This window comes from Poecilia latipinna, unplaced genomic scaffold, assembly GCF_001443285.1.
Source record: "Poecilia latipinna isolate Pla-1442-1.1 unplaced genomic scaffold, P_latipinna-1.0 Scaffold1796, whole genome shotgun sequence".
Taxonomy (NCBI): domain Eukaryota; kingdom Metazoa; phylum Chordata; class Actinopteri; order Cyprinodontiformes; family Poeciliidae; genus Poecilia; species Poecilia latipinna.
This window is the reverse complement of record NW_015114412.1, coordinates 175,790-193,170: the sequence shown is the minus strand read 5'-3', so window position 1 is coordinate 193,170 and position 17,381 is coordinate 175,790. Positions and strand designations below refer to the sequence as shown.

The window sequence follows — 17,381 nt, the reverse complement described above, 5'->3', positions numbered from 1 at the left end:
ATTACATACTAAAACCAAGGCATTTGTAACATGTCGTCAATTGCCATAAATTTTATTTATTTATAACTTGTGTAAAACTCCATGAAGTTTCACATTTTTACATTGGGGGAAAAAACTGACAATTCATTTTTTTTCTCTCCGTTGTGCTTGCAAACATTTCCTCCGGACTTTCCCAGTGTTCGGTGACATGCGGCGTCGGACGGACCACCAGACACGTGGTCTGCTCCGACTACCACCAGCCGGTGGACCAGTCGTTGTGCGATCCCGACGAGAGGCCCGCGGCCGAGCAAGAGTGCACGGCTGCTCCCTGCCCCTCCGCCTACAACCGTCAGCACATTTACGAACAACCCTACGGATACCCTCAGGATCCGGGACGTCATCCGGGACACAGCAGCTGGAACGTCCCGTCCGCAGACAACCAGTGGAGGACCGGACCGTGGGGCGCAGTATGTTCAGCACAAATAGCACGTTTTAGAAAAATAGCAGCGAGCGAATAATAGTGGTTTTGCCTGCACTTGAGGTATGCGTGTATGTTTTTTTTTTTTTGCGCCCGAAGACAATCTTTTGAACCAATTAGATTCGAGCTTGAGGAAGCAGATGGGTTTTGTCTCTNAACATCTATGAATGGATGTCATTGTATAGTTTATACATGCAAGGCTAATTCCTCCCTGCATGTTTCTATGAAATAAGATATTTGCAAGTGCTGGAGGGCATCTTCCCTTCTGTGCTCGTGTGATTATAAATTGCTGGTCAAATAAACCCATCTCAGCACTTCCTTTCACTCTCGCGGTGTTTCTAATCACAGTCGGGTGGCTTTGTAAGTGAAGGGGCAATTAGGTGAAGGGTCAGGTTGACTCTGTGGGTGAACTGCATATAAGTGCACGTCAAAGTCTTAATCAGCTTTTCCCTTGACGGACGTTGACTGACCTCGAAAAAGAGAGGGCTTCAACTATTTTACGCTTTCCCCCCGCCCCTTTTCTTTTTTTTTTTTTAATTTGTGTCTAAGCACGTGTGTGGTTTTGTGTTTCAGTGTGCAGTGACCTGCGGACACGGGTACCAGATGAGGGCTGTGAGGTGCGTCTTAGGGGACTACGGCGACTCAGTAGATGACAGAGAGTGCAACGCTGCAGCGAGGCCCAGAGACAGTCAGGTAGGGCTAAAGAGGCATTTTAAATAAAAACAACCAATTAAGCAAACTGCTTCCACACTAAAGAGTTTAGACTTTATTTGTATGTATTTCAGTGACAAAATGCAGTTTGTTACTTTTGTAAAACAATGCGTTCTATTGTAAGCACACCAACTATCTTGTTACATGTGTAAATATTCACTTTTTTCAATGTGCATTGGGTCTCTCCTGTTGTTTAAAGATTTTATTTTTATCTTTTCTTACTTAAGCATGACAAATGTACATTCCTTTTGCTTTTTCTGCTCTGGTACCAGTTAGAGCATCCGAACAGATTAACCTTTTTGTTTGGTTGGTGTAAATTCTAGCAGGAATAATCTGGATTTTTTATTTATTTATTTGTTTTTAATTTGGGAGATTCTGTCAGACAATATTTCAGTTTCTTATCCTAATCCTCTGGTGAACTGTGGTAAACTTCATGTTTTGTAGGACTGTGAGATGCCTGCGTGCCCACGGACGTCTGCAGCTCAGATTACGCCTCGCCCTGACAACACCGTTCAGCTTGTGACTCAGTGGAGATTCGGCTCCTGGACTTCTGTAAGAACTGACGGGTTTGATGTTTTACCTGCGGCATTTGCCAAGCACGGTGGTTTGTTCTTGTTATTTTACACGTGTAGGTAAAGGCAACGGCGGTAAAATCTGACCCACGCATCTACATTCCTGTGTATTTGGTAGAAACAAACCATACACAACCAACTGCTACGTATGGTTTTAAGTTTGAGGGTCCCTATCCGAATGACTTGACATGTTTTTCCATTTTTCTCCAGATAAAACTTTTTCTACGCGGCTATTATCTTTTTTTATGGTTTGGTGCTTTTGTAGCTTCGCTTTCTGTCTCACACAAATAAAAAGATGCAGACACACACACACACACACTCCGGGGCCTGGGCTCGGAGGCCCCTCCTTCTCCCTAATAGTTTGCATTGTTACATAAATGGAAAGCAGATCTCATTTCAACATGACTGTACAATTTCCACAGTTGAATCGTCTCCGTCAGTCTGAACGTTGATGTGAGCTCATATGCCAAGCAGGCCTCTCTACCAGACACCTTCAGACACGCACACACACACACACACACACACACACACACACACACGCAGATTCTCTCATATTCAAAGAGAAACACTTTCTGGCTCCTTAAAAAATCATTGTAGGTTGTATCGCATGTTCATCAATCAGTCGTGAGGTTTTTCCTCGGCTGCAAAAAATATTCTCGGTGCTTCTGTGGAATTTACACTATTGTACAATACATTGATTCACAGCAAAGCATTTAGATTTGTTCATTTTCATAATCATGGCTATGTTATTTTAATGATTATCTCAGTAATTTGATGCAGAAAGGGAACCCAGCCTAAGTCCAGACTCCAATCAAATGTAAAATCGTTGGTGAAAGTTGTTGTTTGCAGATATTATGCATCTAATCTAACCATGAACTAGTTTGTAGATAATAGTTTACAAAAAAATAACAATCCCTAAATATACAAAGATGGCAGCCAAAAAATCTTTAGACATGTATTTGTTGGTTTATCAAATAAAAACCCAATAAATGCAATGAGTTTGTTGTATGAATGCTTTTGCAACTATATGAGCGATTTTTAAAAAACAAGGTTTTTGACTTCCATTTCTGTGACGTGACTCATTATTTAACATAATCAGTTATCCAAGTCTGCTTCTAGTACGGTTAAATTCTTTCCTTACAAATTCCTGTAAAAAAAAACAAAAAACAAAAACAGTTTTTCTTTTCGATTAGAGTTGAAAACACTCCATTTTTAATCAAACGTTTTACCTTTCTCCTAATGCTCTGAAGTTTAAAATTTGTGCATTTTCTAATTAATCACTGCCTTTTTTTAATTTTTTTTTATTTTATTAATTTTTAATCTTTTTCTGCGCAGTGCTCCGTGTCCTGTGGGAAGGGGAAGCGTGCGCGGTACGTCAGCTGCCGAGACGCTCAGGGCGGAGTGGCTGACGAGTCGTACTGCGCTCACTTGCCGCGGCCCCCGGAGTTCTCCACCTGCTTCAGCCCCTGTGGTCAGTGGCATGCCGGAGAATGGTCTGCTGTAAGTACAACATCAAAGGCTTAGATACACATTAACAACAATTTAATAAATTATTTTTAAAATCTCTCTAAGGCTTTGTTTTTTTTTTTTTTTTCCATTAAAAAGCAGTACTGCAGTGAAGCTCGTAGTTATTTAACATCATCGTTCAATTTTAAACTCTCTGATCTTATGAGGGGGGAAAAAAAGTCTGGTTAATAGCCCTTTGAAGCCAAATGAACTTCTTTGATGGAAAAAATAAGTCTGTTAAATTTAATTTGGCACATTAAATTGATTTCTCCTTCATTTTCTCATTCAGTCGAAGCTTTACAAGTCTTCACGTCTTGAGGGGTAGCATTGCTAAGCAGTTTGTGGAAACAATTAAAAGTAACACTGTTGACTTTGGGCCAAATTCTGGACCTGGAAAATGTCCTAGAGAAATCTAATTAGACAAAGAAGTTCAAATAGTTCAGGGCAAGGAGTCCATGTACGATAGATTAGGCGGTTACTAGCCAGCGATCCAAACTGAATGTCAAAATGTTGTGAGATTTTGTTCGGTGGTTCATCGCGTGCCTGATGGGAGTCAATATCTGGAGAACGTTTTGTTTTGTAGACTAGGGATGCAGTGTTTCCCCTACAAATCAAATCAAACATACCATGATCAAATCATGATATGTTTCTATCCCTATGTGGGTGCTTTGCTGCTCTCTCAAACCAGGTTTAATGTCGAAGCATTGAACGTGACACGAGTGTGCGTGGCTGTCGCAGCGTCTGGTCATGACACCTGGTTGTACAACACCTCTGAACTGTTGTAGCTCCTTCCACTTTGGATAATTTGGAGGGTGCTCTTGCAGAACAGGTTCGCCTGCAATGGCATTAATATGATTCCTCATTTTCGAAGAAAAACTGCAGTTCACCAACGGACGGATCGAACCCTGCTCGCTCGTGCGCGCCTAATGCAAACGTTTAAAAGTCCGTCTATAACTCTCCTTTGCTCTACTGCGAGTAGGAGACAAAGTAAATCTCCTACCTCTGATATACTTGACGATGGGACAGGAGTACAAAATAAAGCGCTTCATGCCCTACTCTTGACACGTAGCAAAAATCCGGTCTTCGCCGAATAAAAAAGTTTAACCGGGAAATGCTCCCTCTGGTTGTGTAAGACTGAGCTTGGAAAGGAAACACATAAGTGACAGAGAGAAAGACACAGAATCTGAAACGCCACCAAACACACCACCAATAATAACCTCCAGTATGTGTAAATGTATCATTGCAGATATTTGCTGAATGTTGTGATATTACATACTAAAACCAAGGCATTTGTAACATGTCGTCAATTGCCATAAATTTTATTTATTTATAACTTGTGTAAAACTCCATGAAGTTTCACATTTTTACATTGGGGGAAAAAACTGACAATTCATTTTTTTTCTCTCCGTTGTGCTTGCAAACATTTCCTCCGGACTTTCCCAGTGTTCGGTGACATGCGGCGTCGGACGGACCACCAGACACGTGGTCTGCTCCGACTACCACCAGCCGGTGGACCAGTCGTTGTGCGATCCCGACGAGAGGCCCGCGGCCGAGCAAGAGTGCACGGCTGCTCCCTGCCCCTCCGCCTACAACCGTCAGCACATTTACGAACAACCCTACGGATACCCTCAGGATCCGGGACGTCATCCGGGACACAGCAGCTGGAACGTCCCGTCCGCAGACAACCAGTGGAGGACCGGACCGTGGGGCGCAGTATGTTCAGCACAAATAGCACGTTTTAGAAAAATAGCAGCGAGCGAATAATAGTGGTTTTGCCTGCACTTGAGGTATGCGTGTATGTTTTTTTTTTTTGCGCCCGAAGACAATCTTTTGAACCAATTAGATTCGAGCTTGAGGAAGCAGATGGGTTTTGTCTCTCGAAGCAGAAGGCAAGTGGAGACACAGTGAACCTTATGATGTACTTTATGTTCTGACATGGATGTGTTGGTTAGCCTGTGAAAAAACAAACAACAAAAAAAAAAGGACAAAGGTTTCCACGATAAAACTCTGACGCAATGAAAGCAGCTGTAAATCCTGAAGGCAGATGAAGCAGCAGACATTTTGTTTTTAACCCGTTTGCAACGTTGCCTCCGTCAACTTGATTTGACCTTTCATGGTGATTTTATTCTGTCGAAATTGTCATGTTAGAAAAAAAAAAATCCTCCTTGCAAACTAATGGTTTTAATTTTAAATTACGATGTTTACGCAGCGTCTAGATTCAGCCCGTGCTGTCCTCCCCCACATGGAGCCGGTACTCTGTGTTCTCCCTCCCACTAACAGAAGGGATGCATCATTATGATTTGATTCAGGGCCATTCGATTACTTTATGTCAAGGCAGAATCCTCTGACTTCTTTTTGGAAGACGTTTGTTCGTGGTTAGATCATCTTGGCACTGAATGGTTATTGCTTAGAGGTTGAAAAAGATCTTTAAACTACATCTATTTCCATCAGTAGATGAAAAATCCTTATCTATCCATGTAGGGGAAAAATATTGGCATTGGTTCCCTTTTTTTATATATATATTTCTGTGAAAAAAATGAAGTGAGCTTTAAAAATCCAAACATTTAGCACAGTTTCCTTACAAGCCGCGTATTGGACATGGAGAGCTTTGTGGAAAAACCCCTTTGACCTCTCCTGACTACACGAAGAAAAGAACACATGGAGCTCACGGAACGAACTTGAAAGCTGATAACAAGATGGAACGAGTTAAATACAGGGTAATCCAGCAAAAAAGGGAAGCTTTAAAAGACCTGAGGCAGAGGAGGAGCCTCAACAGCTCTGAACGTTCAGCCAAAGCTGCAGTGGATTGGTGCAGAGCTACGGTCCAGTTAAAGTGTAAATTTCCTTCAGCTTTAAAAAAAAAAAAAAAAAAAAGCACTTTGTGTTGGTCTGTCACATAGATTCCCAATACAAGCAAAGTAATTTTGTACAACTAAGGGGCTTGAATACCTTTGCAGTCCTTTCATATCTTTTCTCACCAAGGTAAATAGAAACGGTGCTCAGGCGTGAAATAGTTTGAATTGAAATAAATATAAACAAACATTAAAGCCGAAGTGTTTCCGGCAGAAACTGGCCAAAACAATAGAAGTTTATGCAGCGTCATGGCAGATCGGAGCGATCGATATATTTAAAGACCCACAAACGGAGCTAAATAATGCATCCTGATGAGCTGCGTGTTTCCTTCAGTGCTCCAGCACCTGTGCGGGAGGCTTCCAGAGGCGAGTGGTGGTCTGCCAGGACGCTGACGGGCGGAGCAACAGCTACTGCGACGAAAGGGTCAAACCTGCCGAGTCCAAGAGCTGCGACTCCGGGCCCTGCCCTCTGTGGAACTACGGGGTCTGGGGCGAGGTGAGACTATATTCAGGGTTACGGTCGTTCTTGTACCTGACCTTTTTTTTTTTTTTTCTTAAATTAGGAATGCATTTTTTATTTGCATTGAAAGGCAAACAAAGACTCCTGACCTCAAAGGATGACTCTGTGTTGTGCGGATGCATAACAACGTCAACGATCACGTTATAAATTCATGTGATCGGTAGTTTTAGGATCTAAATGGAGGAGCATTGGAGGCAAAAACTCAGATCTGTAATTCTTCAACCCAAAGCAAAGTGAGAGTAAGATGTGAACGGAAACTGAGAGGACAGGAATAAAAGCGGAAATATGAAGGTAAAATGTAAATGAGCATGATGGGTAAAAAGAAGGAAGTGTTATTAGCAAGTACCTGCCAGAAATATTGCTTATTGAAAATGGTTGTAATTGAACTACACCTTTATTGATGAGAATGAGACGACAAGATAAAAGAAAAAGCTAAAGAAAGAGAGACAGAAACTTTAGGAAACCTGCTGAAAATCCTAGATTTGCATAACGATGCACATCCAGGTCTTGAGAACATGCAGTGCCCGTCTCACGAGAGGGAGATGAAAGCTTTCACAGGTTACAAACTGTTTCAAAGAAACTTGTCATTGTAACATCACACGCAAAATATTCCAGTCCAGGTTTGAATTGTCCATTTATTGCCAGTTTTTTTAATGTTTGTCCCCAATAAACATCAAAAGTCCTCTTTCTTGTGCTTGCAAATTGAAAGAAGATGATCAAATGCAGACTCGCAACAAAATCCCCAGAATCTGAGACGGTAAATTGGATCGTTTTGCACTTTGTTGCTTGGAACAAGTAAAAAAAAAAAAAAAAAACACACACATCGGTTTCAACCCGTCTCGCCGAGCCTCTTAAAAAAGGTTTGACACAGGCGACATTGTATTTTAACACCAATAAGAATATCCTCTGAAAACTTTTCCGTCAGCAGAGAATCAAATGAAAGATAAAACATCTAACCAGGTGTGGTCTGAATCCAAATGCGTCAAACTCAGGGCCCAAATCCAGCCCAGTGCACATTTTTACAACTTGACTTTATGAAAAGAACCTTTAAGGTTATTGTTGTGTGCGTAAATATTATTTTATCAATCAGATCAGTTTTAATTTGCATATTGTCAAATCATATCAGCGTGAAAAGATGGACTGGTGTTTATTACGAGGTTCTGAATGAGTTTTATCAGGATATTCTGCCACAACATTCGGGACCTTGATGTGGCCCAAAGCGAAAGTGAGTTGGACGCCGCTGGTCTATAAGGTGTGTGCTAGATTTCCTTCTTCCGTCTTTTCAAGACATAACATTCAGGTGCTGTAGAAAGAGAGCCTAGATTAATGGGAGAAAAGTAAAGCTGGCGCGTCACGTCTGCGGTCCCAACTAGCCAGAGCAGCACCAGAAGCTTGACGCATTTCCTCCGCCGTTTCCCCCTCAGTGCACCCAGACTTGTGGTGGAGGGAGGAAGACTCGCCTGGTGGTGTGTCAAAGGCCCAGCGGTCAGAGACTCAACGACTACAACTGCGACGTCCTGGACAAGCCGCACGACGTGGAGCAGTGCAACCTCCAGTCCTGCCCGGGCGCCGCGTCCTGGCATCGCCGACCGTGGAAGCCGGTACGATAGTACTAATTTCACCTCCAACATTTACTTTCCTCAATTAGGGGGAGGCGGGGAGGGGGGGAGAGGGATGCATCACTGTGAAAAAGAGAGAGATCGTGTGTTACGATAATGGCTCCAGGAGGGAAACTGTAGGAGTTCCTGAAGTAAATGCCGGGTATCGAGCTTCACTGTTTACTAGCCGACTTCAGCCCACCCAGATGGGCCCCTCAGTGGCATGGTGCTGATTAGAATGCAAAAAAAAAAAAAGAAAACATGCAGCAACAATGCTGCTCCACCTAGAGCGTCATTAAAAACACATGGAAACCATTTTGGACTCTAGGCTTCAAATTAAAACCTGTAAATCAGGACAGTGCTGTCCAGCAGTGCCTTAGATTTATGGAGGGAAGTATTTATTTCATATATTAGGCGTGAAGAAAATAATCCCTGCTGTCTTCACCCTGTATCTGCAGTACACAAGTGTATATTTGTGTATAAGAGTTAATATTATGGCCTCTATTGAACAGCAACAAAGGCCTCTCAGTGTATTTTGTGTATGTATCGTTGTACAGTTTGATTTTATTTCTCCAAGTAGCTATTTTTTTTTTTGTTTTAATATTTTACCGGTGCTCCTGGTCAGAACCTCTCCCGTCCCGCGATGGGCAAATACAGTTTGTACAGAGGAACGTAGTTTTCATTCCTGTTTTTGATTGCGCTTGTACTCAAACTGAATTAAAAAAAACAAAAAACGCTTCATCTCCGTGTGAAGGTCTGGAAAATGTCCAAGTCGTCAAGCAGTTTGAAAAAAAAAGGTTGAAATGCTGTCCTAGAAATAAGAGTTAAACAGAATAAGGTGCAATTAAATGTAGTGTTATTTGACAGTAAGCGTCATAAGGAAAGGCTTTTTTTTATATAATATCAAGACGTTCTGTTTGGTTAGTGAAGCCTTTCCAGTCTGCCTCTGCACTTATCGTTGCAACCCACTATAAAAATGTATAAAACTCATGGAATGCATGAAGTTTTACTGGAGTAGCATAATGTAACACTGAATAACTGAGAAAATTCCACATAAGTGTTGCATGATGAGGGGAAAAAAAATCAACATCTTAATAAATAATTGGCTTTTTTTCCTCCTAATATTTTACTAGGGTGTATGACTCTCCATTGCCCCCAGAATTGTTTTTTCTGCATTACATTTTCGCATATTTTCCCTCGAGTTGACTTGTGCCCTGTTGCAGAGGGAGCAGGTCACGACTCAACAACACGTCTTAGAGGATATTCTGGATTTATCTTGTTTGTCTTAAGGTTCGTCTTTGTGGTTGAGTCCATCAAACCAAACCCTCAGGTGATGCACAGAGTCAGCCTGTGACACCACCCGTCTCTTTTAGCCAAGTTCAGTGAAGCACAAGCGGACAATATGTTGGTTTCTCAAACTGGGATGATTAATGTCTGTATCATGAAAGCAGCCATGCAGCATAACGATCGGAATAATATTAAGAGATGGTTTATTTGTACAAAATTTACCTTCCATCCAAGGCCATCTGAGTCTTCAGACCAAGATTGTTTCGACAACAAGTTGGGTGAGTTGAAGAGAGTGAAAGAGAGAACTGGGACTCTGGGCGATGTAGAGAAACTGTGCAGAGACGAGAGTTTAAAGGTTACGCCTTCTCTGTTTGCTTCAGTCTTGTGAAATGAGTAGCAGAAGACTAAGAGGTGATATAAAAAGAAGAAAGTATTAGTATTAAAATCAAGTATTTAAATAAAGTAAAAGAAAATACAAATATGAATAAATGAGTAACTGAATAAATATGCTAAAATTAAAAGTAATTTTTTTCAGAGTGAAATTATGCTACTCCAATAAAAAAAACTTTAAAGCTGCAGTAGGCAACTTTTATTAAAATATGCGTTTAAAACTGAGAGTAGAATGCGACAGATGATGTGCTTCTTAGCGGAGTCGATCATGATGGTGTACGAGCTGCTGCTCATAACCTCCGTCCACACAAAGCTTAAAGCCATTCAAGCTCAAGATTGCCAATTTGTTGCAGTTGTGCCAATGGCATAGAAACGACCTAACGCTGCAGGAAAGCGATCTGTCGGTGGTCATGTTATCGAAACGTCAAGATTCTCTCAGGACTCTCTGCTGCAGCCTTAAGGTTTGTCACACATGTGGCTCCATGCTGTAATTTCTCCATCCCATCAAGTCAAAAAAAAACAACAAAAAAAACGGATCTTCCTAAAATAAGTCAACTTTTGCCTGGGATCTCAGCTAATCATGTCGGCTCGGCACTTCAGAACCAACACCTGCTTCACTTTTGCAAATGAGTGGAATTTGATACGAACATTAGCAGCTTCTGTGTGCTTCTTTAAATAGAATAGTGAAATGTTCTGGGTATTGTTAAGTATTATCAGGTTTCAAGTTTTAAAAGAAGTATTTATTTCGTTACATGGGGTGCTATTGACCGCAAATTCAAACGTCGGCACACAGATGCTTTTCCGGTCGTCCGTTGTCGTTTTTGTCTTTCTGCGTATGGCCAGTTTTCTTTTCTTTTTGTTTGTTTTGTTCTGAAGGATTTTTGTTCCAAAATAAAACATATATAAATATGTACATACTTATTTCTTTACAACAGATTATTAATTGTTGCAGCTGTAATATTTTTTTTCCAGCTCAGACTGAACACTTGACTAAAGTTACTCTCCATTTTTAAAACATCAGTTTGTTGGTGCTGGCTCACGTCTCCCGTCTTAACTGCTATTTGTTCTTACTCGGGTCACAACGAAGGCGTTACGACTTTAGAAACATACGTTGTCCTGATTAACACGTCCATGCAGTCGTCACGAGTGGCAATAATGAATGTCATAATTCTTGGCTTTTACTATTTTATGTGAACCATTAGTTTTTCAGAGTAATAATAACTTGAACAACATGGAACGTCAAGGTTTTTTTTTATTTGTTTTTTTTTTTTTAAACAAGAGCTGGGTATGTCTCTGTGTTGTCCTGCGATGGATTTGTTTGCAGCGATTCAAATTTTACACCACCGTGGATAGAAGAGAGAAGACAGGAGAAATTGGCATCCTTTTTTCCTGAAAAATAAAATAAGACAGCTAAATATTTTTTATAAGAAATATTTACGGTCAAATAGTTAGCAGTTTTGTCAACAAGGCCCTAAGACGGTACCAACTATCGAGCACAATGGTGGTAGCTAAGTGAACAATTACCTCCAAAGTCTTTAACTTCACCTCAGTTGTCGTCGTGACATGAAACCATTAAAAAAAGAAATTAAAAGCTAAAAAAAACATATATCATATTCATATTAATAAACAGTGGATGAAAACTGACAGAGCAGATGGGTTTAGTGGGTTGTAAAGAAAGAAAAACACAAAGAGCATTCAGATATTCAGCTTTAACGCTCAGAAATGACGTTGAACTGGCTGTCATGGTAACACGAGAGTTCGCCATTAGAACCGACTACTCAGTCTGAAACGATGCAGATGTGTGGGAATGTTCGCTTGAGGGAGGCGACTTCTGAACTAAGATCAAACTCAAACAAACTAACCTGTGATGATGTTTTCAGAATAAACGCTCGAGTTTAATTTACAGTCCTACAAATGAATAACCTTCCGCAGGCAGACATAGGCTGTTTTATCTGAGATGATCTCACCAGATCTGGGGTCATTTCTGTAGAGGATACATAGGTAGCTCCCCTTCTTGGTGCTCCTGCTCCTTATTGTTATTGTGTATGTGTGTGCGTGTGTGTGTGTTAGTGAGTATGTGAGTATCTTCACTAAAACCGAGCCATGGTGCTATGGTGGTTTCACTCCCACAGCCATTTTTTTTTTTTTTTTTTTTTTTCTTCTCTACTTGTGGTCCAAAGACAAAATGAATCAAGTCTACGTTATTGTTATTATTATAATAATTATTTTGTATTGTTTCGGTTCATTGTTGTTTTGTTATTTTTTTTTGTTTGTTTTGCTATTTATTTCATTCACATGCAAAATACTTAGGTTATGCTGAGCATTTTTATGTAAAAACTATTAAAGAGACGTAAATGTAACATTTGTGTCGTTTCTTAACGTTATCCCTATAAGCGAAATAAAATCTGCCTTTGAAAATACTTTTTTTTTTTTTTTTTTACAAAATTCTCTGATCTCTAAAAAAACCTCAGTAAGCGCATAAAACTTGGCAAAACTTGGCAAAACTTCAAGGATGTGAATTGCAAGCAAATAAAAACAAGACACAGCACCACACAGAAAGTCAAATCTTTAAATATGAGCAGTTTATTGTTTTTGGCAGGGTAGACATTTTTAAGACATGCAGCTGGATTTGAATGTGCTTTTTGATAGGGTGCATGCAAAAGATTTTTTTTTATAATTAAGGGACTAGTCATTTAAAGTACGTCTTGTGATTTAGACCCCTGCTGTGTAAAAGGAAGTGATTGATGCACCAATCAATCAGTCAGCGATTCAAATCGGCCTTCATTGGCCCTGATCAGTCATTAGCAGATCACATTGTGAAAATTCAGGGGTTTTTTTTAATGCTATTCACTAATCGCCTCAAATCTAGAAATCTGAACCAAATAAACATATTATCCAACATTGTGCACTATGATAAGAGTTTAATAGAAGTCAGACAAAGATTAGGAACATATGACTTTGGATACATTCAGATAATGTCATAATTTCTTCTCTTTGCTGTCATTTAAACTCTATAAAGAACACACTTCTTTTTATTTTACACGTCACAGAGTAATCAGCTAAAAACCAAATCATCTGGTCACAGCACAAGCTAAACCAGGCGTCGGCCTGGAAACTCCTGATTGGCGCATCTCCTTTTGTGTTCATTTAATGTGTTTCACCACTTTGTTTCACAGTTTGCCTAGAGAAAGCAGACCCAGGCAAACATTGGCGCTGGGTGGCACATCTGCTTACCATTGCCGTAATAGAGGTCTCAGTAATGCATTTGGCTCCAGACTGCAGAAGTTCACTTTATTTACTGTAGCAGTAATTGAGATGAATTCGTTTTGGCAAAGGGTTGCACAGCTGAGAAAATCCCCTAATCACACAACGCAGACACTGGGACTGAAGAGGTAATATTGAATAATAATCAAATCATAATTAGTCCTTTTAGTTATCACAACACAATTCGAATTCCTCATAAAACATCTGGGAACAACCAGTTATTGCAAGATGCTAATACAGATGGCTTTTATTACAACGTAAGATATATTTTCAGTAATTAAACTCGTTTTGCTCAATAAATTAATTTTAGTTATTTGTACAGACAAACAAATCAATAACTAAAGACTAATGTGGGCTTTGAGTTTTTGAGAAAAAGGCCAAATATGGCAAATTATGGTTTCTTATTAAGGCCTGTTGCATCAATCTTGCAGCCAGATCTTGTTTGTAATTATATTGTAAAAGTTGTTTATCATATATGTTGTTATTGTGAATGTCCCTCATATTCCTAGTTATCCCTAAATGTCAAATTCTCTATCTCTCTCTCTCTCTCTCCCTCTCTCTTTTTATCCTTCTCTCTTTCTCTAAATCTCCATATATTAACAAAAATGTGTCAGGAGATCATAATTGTTCCATATGGAAATGATGAGAAGACACCAAGGAATAATCAGATTTATTGCAGACATTTCACAAAAAACAGACACATTTTGAATTCATTTGTCAGAGTTTTGGTTATAAAATATATACTGAGGCTATTTACCTTAAGAAAATCTGGTTCATCGTACCGATATTAACAGGAACCACTTTAGTTATTTATTCCTTCTTATAAGCAAAAACACGCCACTTCCTGTTAAATATATGCTTTCCGTGGGGCGGAGGCGTGGCAGGAGAGCGCCTGCAAGCTAATCACAGCACTTCAAATCAAAACCACATGGACGCGTCGACATTCCTTGCTCCAGCCGAGGAGCAATGAGCATGAACACTCCTCAAACCTGCCACCTTGGGGTCAGTTGTTTGTGACATCATGGGTCTGGCGTTTCCTGTCAGTCGAGCTTGAGCAACCAAATTAGTAGATGAAAGTTTCTCCCTGGTCCTCTCTTGAACGTGCGTTGGGAGATGATTTTACGCTGTGGCCCCTTAGGGTGAAAGCAAAGTGGTGGTTTGGCCAAAAGATTACGGCAAACCTTGACAAACCTTGGAGGCAGAAAACCAGGTCAGCATTTCCCAATTCTGCATGTTTCTACACAAACGCAGGTTAAAACCTCAAAAGCTTAGGGCGGGGTTACCAATTGAAGTCTTGCTCTTGCTCACTCTTTTGCAGTCTCAATGAAATACAGGCTTGTCTCGACACATTATATGAAATAGAGTATTTTGCTTTTTGGGGAGGGGGGGGAAGAAGCTTCTGACGTCTCTGTATGTAATCAGAATACCAAATCTAAAGATTCAAGGTATCTGCACATTAGGCTGCTTTAAGTCAGGACTTGAAGTAAATGTTAAGGACACTAGGCAGAAAAAAAAACATATGTACCTTTTACAAATTCACACAAAATGGAGATTTCAATGCACAGAATTTGTTTAAATTCCCCTAATTTTTTCCAACAAATAATATCCTAAATACCATGTCTCATAATTTATTAGAGATTGCATAAAAAAATTCAGTGTAAGGCCGGCGCTCCGGCTGACCTTCCACCAGGACAACCACTCTAAACAAATAGCCAGAGCTTCAATAAAATCAAATACATATGCTGGAATGGCCCAGTCAAAGTCCACATGTAAATCAAAATGGAAAATCTCTGACAAGACTCGGAAAGTAAGCTCTCCATCTGATCTGACTGAGCTGGAGCTATCTTTCAGAAACTATGATAAAACAAAAAACATCCATTTGTCACTGTGCAGCTGCAAATTCAGCAAAAGATGATTTGAAAAAGTATCGCCTTGGGATGACTTCCCACATAAGACCAGCACACTTCACATTTTTTTATTTGCAAAAGATTTTGAAAACACTGTGTGAGACACTGCAGATTTTATTAGTAGCTTTCTGCGCTAAGGGTCAATCCTTGAACATACCACTAGGAGAAATTAAGGAGAGGAAGAGAGGAGCCTATGTCGTACGGAGGAGCAAATGTTTTCTTGAGGGTGATCAGGAGCAGATGCGGTGAGACGAAAAGAGAAGAGACGGGGTACCAAGGTCTGGAAGCGTTTAGTTTGGGGTATCCCAGGTCTACTGAATGACAGAGGGCATGGCCTTGCCTTGACACAGGCAGAAAGCATCTGCTTTGCTCCAATCCATTGTGGTAGCTATTTGAAATTGTTTATATCTGCATCATACTTGTACAATTTTGCCTAAAATACTGGGTCACCCCTCTAAATCAATTAAGATTTTCCAGTCCCTTTTATGGCTGCATGTGTACAATCCAGCATCTCAATGTGCAGACCACTTTTCCAAACATTTGTGTAAGAACGGGTCATTCTCAAGGGTCCAACAAATCAAAATGAGCAATGTAGGATGCTACATGGACAATAAGTTCTGCACTACTAAACATTTGACAGCCACTTAGTGGTAAGCTAAGTAAAGTAGCAAAGCAGGGACACCACTGACTAACATGCACGTTGTGCAGAAGCCAACAGCTGTTCAGATTATCTCCAGAGCAGATTGAGTGTTAAACTCATGGACTGGGTTTCCATGGCTGAGAATTTCAAATCGGAGCCTTGTAACGCCAAGTGCCACTGCGCAGCGGTATGAACCAGGCACCCACTGGACTCTAGAGCAGTAGACATTTTCTCTGGACTGACAAATGAAGACTGCCTGCCTGGCAATCTAGTGAATGAGTCTGAATCGTGGTGAAGAACAGATTGTCAAGTGTGAACGATGACGGAAGAATGATTGTGGTGAGGGTTTTTTGTTTTTTTTTGGACTTGACCCACATTCTAGTAGAACTTCTAACGATGCAGTATACAAAGATATTTTTGACCATTTAGTACTCACTATTATACGGGGACAGTTTGGGATGGTCCCTTCCCGTTTCAGCCGGACTGACAGAACACCTTAGGGATGAATGAGGGCACAGACTGAAAGTATTCTGATTACCTGAAGCTGTTCTATCTACAAATACTGGATCATCTCAGTGTCACATATGAGACTACAGGTTTGGTTCTGATGGGGCCTCATTCTCTTTGGACCTCTCAACGCCATCAAGCTGATGGAGTAAAATGAGATGCAGCTGATATCCTTCCTAATGGGGAAGACAATGACAGATTGAGTGTTGAACTTCCTGTCAGCAAACAGGGATGTAATAATCCTAAAACCGACGATGTGTCAGATCTTCTAAAGATGTCGGCATGTTTTCCATTAGAAGTTTAACTAATACGTGACCATACTGTTTGACCTTTACGTGCTGTGCTGTCCATGTCAGTCAGCTACCTCTCAGTTTCTGCTACCACGTCGTCAACGTCACCAGACCACTGGTTCAAGGATGTGTGTCGAACATTTCCTCATTCAGCGTGTTCAGTTTCAATACACTGAAATACATTTAATAAGGTGCTATTTGTCAAATCTCTGACCTTTGTGGTGCTTTTTCTCATCTCACAGGGGCTAAAAAGAGACAAAGAATACAATTAGTAAGCAGACATTGTGGAACAATGAGTCTTTTTAAGGAGAAAACAAAGGCATAAAGAGTTGGGTTATTGTAAAAAAACAAAAACCAAAACAATGTGATTTGATGACTGTTAAGATTCAGACTCGAAACTCAAGGTCAAGATCCGTCTCTTGCTAGAGCTCTTCAGACTTCTTCATGCAAAGCTGCAGATGGCTGGCAGCCATGTAGATTAGAAATGCAGCAATGTAACGTCGAGCTGAAGAGGGAAATACTTGATCTGTTTCAGACATTTACTGGAAAATCTTATACCTGGTCTTCACTGTGGATTTTTTATTTTTTTTTAGCTTAAACATATTTTATTTTCATTATAATATATATATTCATATATATATATCATATTCATTTGTTATTTCCTCGGTTAATCAATATTTTTGCAACTATATTTTATGTTGTGCTTGTTTACCAAAAGTTAAACGTGTCTAGCCATATGCCTATGCAAGATTCTTTCACGATAACGGTGATGACTTTAAATAAAAATACCAGACCGTTTTCACACCGAGATTTTTAAACAAACTACGTTTTTTTTTTTTTTTTTTTTTTTTTTTAAAAAAAAAAAAAAAAATTTTTCCCC

General features: G+C 40.1%; 1 protein-coding gene and 1 long non-coding RNA gene across 2 annotated transcripts in view; one reads left to right on the top strand and one right to left on the bottom strand.

Annotated features, from left to right (window-relative positions):
- The window catches only part of LOC106965278 (uncharacterized), a 130,305-nt gene that overhangs the window by 53,255 nt on the left and 59,669 nt on the right, over positions 1–17,381 (bottom strand). The window lies entirely within an intron of this gene.
- The window catches only part of LOC106965276 (A disintegrin and metalloproteinase with thrombospondin motifs 20), a 105,429-nt gene that overhangs the window by 66,159 nt on the left and 21,889 nt on the right, over positions 1–17,381 (top strand). The window contains exons 26-28 of the mRNA XM_015061272.1: positions 177–446; positions 6,433–6,594; positions 8,043–8,219. Of these exons, the coding sequence (XP_014916758.1) occupies positions 177–446; positions 6,433–6,594; positions 8,043–8,219 (609 nt within the window). The remainder of the gene's footprint in view (positions 1–176; positions 447–6,432; positions 6,595–8,042; positions 8,220–17,381) is intronic.